The 8,088-nt window shown below is 40.2% G+C and overlaps 1 protein-coding gene across 1 annotated transcript in view; it reads right to left on the bottom strand.

Annotated features, from left to right (window-relative positions):
- Positions 1 to 824: 824 nt before the first annotated feature.
- LOC123256789 (semaphorin-4D-like) overlaps positions 825 to 8,088 on the bottom strand; it is a 68,197-nt gene continuing 60,933 nt past the window's right edge. The window contains exons 11-12 of the mRNA XM_044685353.1: positions 3,987 to 4,039; positions 825 to 1,492 (exon numbers count right to left, since the gene is read on the bottom strand). Of these exons, the coding sequence (XP_044541288.1) occupies positions 825 to 1,492; positions 3,987 to 4,039 (721 nt within the window). The remainder of the gene's footprint in view (positions 1,493 to 3,986; positions 4,040 to 8,088) is intronic.

Raw genomic sequence — 8,088 nt, 5'->3', positions numbered from 1 at the left:
AAGTTTGGGGACCTGGCAGGCAGCCCCACCTTTTTTTTTTCTTTTCCAAAATCCCAGGCACTGAACAGACTAGGAAACATCTGCTTCCCCAGCAGCTCAAAAATGGGAGAATGTGAACTGTGTGTACAGGAAACAGAACAGAGCATTCTTTAACCCTTTTCAAGGCTGAGTTGAAACAAGACACAAGTCACAGGCCCTCTGTGGAGGGGGGGGCAGTGAAAACATCTCTTTCCTCTAAAGCCCTGACACTTGTTCTTTTAATATCCTTGATTTTCAAGATGATTGGGGCACAGAACATCACCCTCATAATAGCTCATTCCTCTGTTGCCTGAAGATTTATAGAATGTTTACCTCGTATCAACCCTTTCAGTAAGATCTTGAAATGTTATCCTCTGTATTTTTCATGTGGGGAAACTAAGTCTCTGGGATTCTCATGTCACATGAAATATTTGAGCCAGGATTAGAACTTAAGCCTCCTGATTTAAAGTCCAGTATTTCCACTGAACCACATTGACATATAGAAAACAGGGATTGAGAACCAGCTTTCCAAAACATTTTTATTTTCTTTATGTTATATCTGTCTCTCTCTCTCTCCATTTTTTTGGGGGGAAAGGCAAATCTAAAGATGTTTTAAAGTAAAGCTCAGGGTATGTGTCAGAAAAGGAATCCAGGTTTGCTAGGGCAATGTAGAAGAAACATCTGGTCTCCTTTCCTTGGCTCTGCCTTTTGTGGTGTGATGTGCCTGGCCCTGTTCAGTTTCTACACTTTGGAAAATGTATTCACTACAGTGGCCTTTAGAGCACCTGGGTGGCATGAGGAGTGTTTCACAGCCCTACTGTGCTGGCACTAGAATTCTTGGGGGTATTGTCTGGAGAAGAGATGACAAGTGGCATCAGAGAGGAGAAGCTGTTCACCTGCTTTTGAGGACTTGATTCCTGAGTTTCCAAGGGAGACTCTCCCAAGTTATCTATTTTTATTGTATTTCTGGTTTTTCCTTGGAACCAAGACTGCAGACATGCAAGGCCTTTGGTAAAATTCCAGAAGAGTAAGGAGAAAAAAAGAAAGGCAAACAACACGATGAATATTTTGGAGAGGATCTTCTCATTCCGGGCTCCCCCATGGGCAAGGTCCCTATATTTGCTGGAATCAGATTTAAAGCGTGGAGAAACTGTCTCTGCTTGGGGCCACTCTGAGCTGCCTTGCACTAATTTCCCCAAACTCTCTGATAAAAGGCTGAGGATATAGCTTTCCACAGTGACAAATAATTCTCTCCCATTGACTTTCTCCACAGACTGACAATCATAGCGTCCTGCATCAGCCTTCGTTATATTAAACACCAACAGTCCTTGATGGTAGAGGAGGTATTTTGTTTCTTCTGCTTGAAGATGTCTGCCATTGAATAGCCACAGTGTAGAGGCCAAATTGGACAGGGGGGAGCATCTCAGTTGGCTGCTGTCCCCAGCTCTGACAATAACATTTTGGATGGGCCTGTCTGAAAACAATTATGAAGGGAAGAGTAGCAGGAAAGGAAGAGTTTTAATCAGAGATGCAAATGATGAAATACAGTCTGTTAATATGGGACAAGTCCCCTTGGGTTTGGGGGTAGATTGAAATTTAGTATAGTTAAAGCTATTCACTAGAAACTCTTTCACATGCTACTAGTGGGTAGGGTGGTGGCAGCAGCAGTGGGACAGAGGACACTTTTGGGGAAGAAAGGTGGTAGCACAGAGGACAATCCAATTGAGAATGCAATAGAGCCAGGAATGAGGGCAGTCCATTCTCCAAAAGAGACCTACCATTGGCTCCTGTTGAAAGGATGCCATGATAATAAGACCTTAGAAGTGGGGCTAGGCTAGAAAGCAAGACTGTAGTATGTGGCACATATCACTGAAGTACCATGAGGCAAAGGGATAGTGGCCTATAAATAGCAATGGAGAGGAGGAAGTATATTCCTTTGAATGTCACTGCCTGGGACAAATCCTGAATGGCCGTACCTTACTTACAGCTCTGGATGCAGTGACCTCAAGGCTGCTAGGAAAGGCCATAGTGCACAAAGAGCTGGCCTGGAGTCAGGAAGACCTAAGTTCAAATCCAGCTTCAAATACTGTATGACCCTGGGCAAGTCAACTTCATCTCTGTTTACCTCAGTTCCCTCATCTGGAAAATGAGGATAATAATAGCACCTACCTCAAAGGGTTGTTTTGAGTGTCAAGTGAGATATTTGCAAAGTGTTTAGCTCAATGCCTGGCATATAGGAGGTACTATGTAACTGTTTATCCCTTTCCTCCAAAGATCCCAGGAAATACTGAAACCAAGACTCCTAAGAATTTCCCAGGGTTCAATATTAAAAGAAACCAAACCAAATCAAATCCTAGGGCCTCATAGAGGAATCTTTTCTGAGTTCGAGTGCCCCAAAAGCAAATTCAAGCTGTCTGTGAGCCTCAACATTAAGGGACAGAGTTGAAAAAGAAAGTGCTTGTTTTGGGCTGCTGGACAGAGGGGTGAGGAAGAGGGGAACACAGCAGCTCCCTGAGTGAGGGCTCTGCACACTTGCCATGCCTTCACCAACACTGCCCTAGGGCCTACATAATTAAAAAAAAACCTCCAAATAGAATTCACCTAGTTCAAATACCTGGCAGATGAATAAATTCCCTCAACCAACCATATATGACCACTTTACAAGTGAACATTTTACAAATGTATACCTCTAGGGATGAAGGATTTACTACTTGAATCTTATCAAGATTGAATTGATTGCAATTACTGCTTTTGCTGGAAGATCCAGACTAGGACTATCTCCTTAGGCTCAGCAGTTCCCCCTAATGAGCCCAGGCTCCCCTTGAAAAGCATTTCTGCAACAAGTGGAGTTTTGATAGCTGTGAGATGTCCAGGGAACTGAAGAAGATCCTTTGGACAAAGGAAAAATAACATCCATGCCCTAATGTCTATACTTTTCAAAATTTGCATGCCAAATGCATGAAATCAGTAACTGAGGGGCAGAAATCTAGATCTTATAATAGCATTCCTTGAGGTTTAGAAACACAGAAGTACATTAGAAAGGTATACCTGTCCATTGTGAGAGTATAAAATGGATATTCTGAAAGCCATTTAACACAAATTTAGGAAAACTGGGTTTCTGTTGGAAGGCCAAAGGAAGAAATGAACTTGGGATAGAAGAGCCTAAGGGGTGAGGAAAGAGAACTTGGCCTGATTCTCAGTGATGCCCCACGGTGGCTATGGCCCAGATGCTCGCTTGTTAAAGTATCTGTGAGCAGTCTCTTTTTCAGAACTCTTGATTAGACTTTCCTTTGAAATATAGCTCAAATATGAAGGTGACCTATTGGGATGGAGGTTTAAATGTGGACTTAGTTTTCTTTCTTTCTTTTTTTTTTTTTTAACTCTTGTACTTCGGTGTATTGTCTCATAGGTGGAAGATTGGTAAGGGTGGGCAATGGGGGTCAAGTGACTTGCCCAGGGTCACACAGCTGGGAAGTGGCTGAGGCCGGGTTTGAACCTAGGACCTCCTGTCTCTAGGCCTGACTCTCACTCCACTGAGCTACCCAGCTGCCCCTGACTTAGTTTTCTTTTTAAAATGTCCCACAGTGGGCAGGGAACTACACATGCTCAATGGATTCGATAGCAATGACCAGCAACCATGGGGAAGGGTCAGTGAAAACCCCTCATAGGACATCCTTGGTAAGGAATGATGTTAGCTCAAGGGATCACATTTTGGCATTTGCCTTACAATTGGCTCTTTGTAGCCCCAGAGTACAAAGGCTTAGAGTATGGAGACACAGCAATATCTCCCAAGGCTCTAGTTTAAACTAGTCTATGCTTGGCCTCATACTCTTCAAACCTACTTTTAAAATTCATTTTACCCAGGGGAATAGTTATTTGAACAGCTTAAAAACAGAGGAACTATAGACGGAGAGCAGCATGCTTGGAGTATACCATTTGACATCATGTACAAGTTAGTTTTTACCTACCCACTTTGGGACACTCTGACACATCTCCATTTCTAATATTCTGAATTAAAACCCTAAAAAAAAAAGAGCAGAACAAAATAATTACTTAATTCATTTTTCTATCCATCTTAGGGCTTGGCACAATGCCCTTTCATTTTATAAACAGGAAAGACAGTGTAGTGTAATGGAAAAAATCCTGGTCCTAGACATAGGAGACAATGGGGGTTCAAGGTTAACTCACAATTTAAAAAGAATCCTTAAGTTTTGAAAAAAGAAAGCAGTGATCACAAACACCTAGCATGACTTCATGAAGAGGAGGTCATGACATACTGATTTCATTTCCTTTTTAGATAGTGTTACTAAACTGATAACATTAGGGCAGTAATGATGAACTTTTTAGAGACTGCCCAAACTGCAACCCTCATACCATATGTGAGCTTCCACCTTACCCCAGACAGGGGAGGTAGGAAGTGCTCCCAATGGGCTGCTGGACAGAGAGGTAGGTGATGTGAGAAATGTCGTCAGGCTTATGTGGAGAGAGGGAAGGGAGCAGCTCTTTGGCATAAGTGCCATAGGTTTGCCAAAATGGCATTAGGGGAATTTTTATCTGGATTTCAGTATAGCATAGAAATGTGGGCTCCAATAGTATGGTTGGCTAAATTAAGAATTCATGATAGGGATGAAAGATAAAAAAGGGGGCATCTAGGTAGCTCAGTGGTTAGAATGCCAGGACACCCTGGGTTCAAATCTGAACTCAGACATTTCCTAGCTGTGTGACTCTGGGCAAGTCACTTAACCCCAACTGCATAGCTCTTTTTTAAAAATGTCCATATTGTTCATTTTTGTAAGTGAATAATCTTAAAAAAACAAACCCCCAAATCATACACCCAAAAAGACAAGTGAAAAATCGTATGCCTTTACCTGCATTCCTACTCTAACAGTTCTTTCTCTGGAGGTGGATAACATTCTTTGTCATAAGTCCTTCAGAATTGTCCTGGATCATTGTATTGCTGAAAGTAGTTAAATCTTTCACAGTTGATCATTCCACAATATTGCTTTTACTATGTACAATATGCTTCTGGTTCTGCTTATTTCACTCTGCATCAGTCCATGAAGGTCTTTCTAGTCCTTTCTGAAATCATCATGTTCATAATTTCTTATAGCATAATAATATTCCATCACCATCATATACATATTTGTTCAGCCATTCTCTAAATGATGGACATCCCTTTAGTTTCCAATTCTTTATCACCACAAAAAAAGCAGCTATAGATATTTTTGTACAAGTAGGTCCTTTCCCATTTTAAGAAATATCTTTGGGATATAGAACTACTAGTGGTATTAGTGGATCAAAGGGTATGCATTGTTTTATAGCCCTTTGGGCATAATTCCAAACTGCCTTCCAGAATGGTTGGATCGGTTCACAACTCCACCAGCAATGCATTAGTTTCCCAATTTTGCCACATCTTGTCCAACATTTGTCATTTTCCTTTACTTGGCCAATCTGATAGGTGTGAGGTAGTACTTCAGAGTTGTTTTAATTTGCATTTTCTAATCCAGAGGGATTTAGAACATCCAGCTGCATAGCTCTTACCACTCTTTTGCCTTGGAACCAATACTTAGTATCAATTTTAAGACAGAAGGTCTGGGATAGCTGGACCCACAGAGTGGTCCTCAGCGGATCAGCAATGATTTGGGGGGAAGTCTTTAGCAGAGGATCTTGGGGATGTGTCTTTGGTCTGGAGTGGATTGCTCCTTCTCCTTTATCACTACAAGCCTGGGCCAAGAGGAGGTGTGGGAGTACTCCTTGCTTCCCATCACTCCTTCCCAATCTTCTCTTCTTCTTTGAGGTTCACTATATCCATCTTTATCATCTGTTTCAAATCCTTATTGCTATAAGTGACTAGTTTCTAGTTCATTCTTCCTTTATTGGGGAAACTAGTATCTAATTTCCAGATTTCGTTTCCACCCAAACCTCTGCCCTCATACTTGGTTTTAATACACACACTGATGCTTCAAGCATTCCAGTTTATCTACCTCTTCAATTCCTATGAACTACATTTTTACTCCACTTCAATTAGAGATGGTTGTCACCTAGTTCTCACCATGAACCCTAACCTTTCTGATTCTGAACTCTGAAATTTCCTTCTCTGATCATCATCTCCTAGCCTCCCATCATTCTCTCTGCCTACTTTTTCAAAAATCTGTTCTTCATCTTCACTACTACTTCCAGTCCTCCTCTTACATCATGTTCATCATCCTCACACATGGGAGGATGATCCCCTGATTTCCTTTGTAATGCTGATCTCAGAGTTAACCAATTCAACTAAATATTGTCCTCTCCCCTTGACTCTTAGGCTCCCTTACTCTGCTGCTGTTTGTGCTTTGTCCTTAACCCTTAATCCACCACTTCATCCCACACTCCTACTACTTTGCTGCTGGATGTTACTACTAATCACACAGCTGTGTTATTGGGTCCACTACACATTCATATGATTTAAGTGGATCCCTTACTATAGCATAGCAATCTTTTTAAAAAATTTAATCAAGTTTTTATTGATTTAAAAAATTAATCAAACTATAGTTTCCCCTAATATTTCTTCCTCTCTCTCTCAAAAAGCTATCTCATTTAACAAATAATATTTTTGCAGATTAATATTTTGACAAAGTGAAAATATATGTAATGTATAACTCTTGGGCAACCCGCCCCCCAACCTATGCAAAGGGGTAGGATAAGGAATGTCTTCTTTCATTTCTTCTTTAAAGTCATCCTTTTAAAAAAATTTGCATCGCTCATTTTCTTAATTTTAAAATTATGTTGTTTTTTTAATCAGCAAAGATATGTTTTTCTATTCTTTCTCCCCTAACTGTTCACACCTAATTGAGAACAAAAGAAAGATAAAGCTGTTACAAACATGTATGGTCAACCAGAATGTCTTTCCATGTTGGTCATGTCAAAAAATGTCTCATTCTGTGCTCTAAATCCTTCACCTCTATCAGGTAGGTAGCATGTTGCATCATTAGTCCTTTGGAATCATGGCTGGTCATGTTTCAAAATAAAACAGACAAAAAAATCCCAAGAAAAAAAAGTTTAAAAAATATGCTTTGATCTGCATTCAGACTCTACCAGTTCTTTTTCTGAAGATGGATGGTATTTTTCATCATGAGTCCTTTGGAAGTTTTGGCTCATTGCTGACTTCATAGTTGATCATTGTACAATATTGCTTTTATTGTGTACAATGTTCTTCTAATTTTGCTCACTTTACTTTGCAACAGTTCATATAAATCTTCCTAGGTTCCTAATTCTTTCAAAGTTGTTTTTTTTTTTGTCCTTTTACTGTTGTCAGTATGTAAAATGTTCTGGCTCTGTTCACTTTACTTTGTATCAGTTCAATGTAAATCTTCTGAGGTGACTGAAATCTTCCCCTTCATTGTTTCTTACAGCACCATAGAATTCCATCCTATTTTTAGAGCATAACTTGTTTAGTCATTCCCCAGTTTATATGTAACTCCTCAGATTCCCATTCTTTATCACCTTAAAAGAGCTCTATTTTCAGCCATTCTCATGGATTTGTTTTACTTAAATCTAATCCCTTTCTTAATCTGTCCTCTCTCTCCTTTTCCCTTCTTTCCCTTTTGATTGAAATGTGTTTTTATGGTCAGCTATACATGTATGTGTGTTCTTCCCTCCTCTGTTCTGTTTAGATGAGAGGGAGATTCAAGAGTAAGTCACCCCGCTTCCCCTTTGTTTGTAGACTTCTATTTGTATACCATGGAAGATGATTTTCCTTGGCCTTCCTTTCCCACCTTCCTTTTCTTGGCCCAGCAGATTCCTCTTTCCCCCTCTATTCTTTTCTTAAGGCCATCAAGACATCATAGAACCACTTCCTTGTCTAATCAGATCCCCGATGATGATAAAGTTCAAAGGGGACACATGGGTCATCTTCTCATATGTGAAAGGAAAGCAGTTTGTCCTTGTTTAGTCCCTTGCAGGTTTTAATTTGTGTTTACTATTTTATGTTTAACTTCTGTTTCTCCACAGCCTTGGCCTTTTTCATCAGGAATCATTAGAAGTCATCTGTTTCATTACATTTTTTCTACTTTTTTGCTTTCTTCTATTCTT

This window comes from Gracilinanus agilis, chromosome 1 (genome assembly GCF_016433145.1).
Source record: "Gracilinanus agilis isolate LMUSP501 chromosome 1, AgileGrace, whole genome shotgun sequence".
Taxonomy (NCBI): Eukaryota; Metazoa; Chordata; class Mammalia; order Didelphimorphia; family Didelphidae; genus Gracilinanus; species Gracilinanus agilis.
This window is presented reverse-complemented; position numbering and strand designations above follow the sequence as displayed.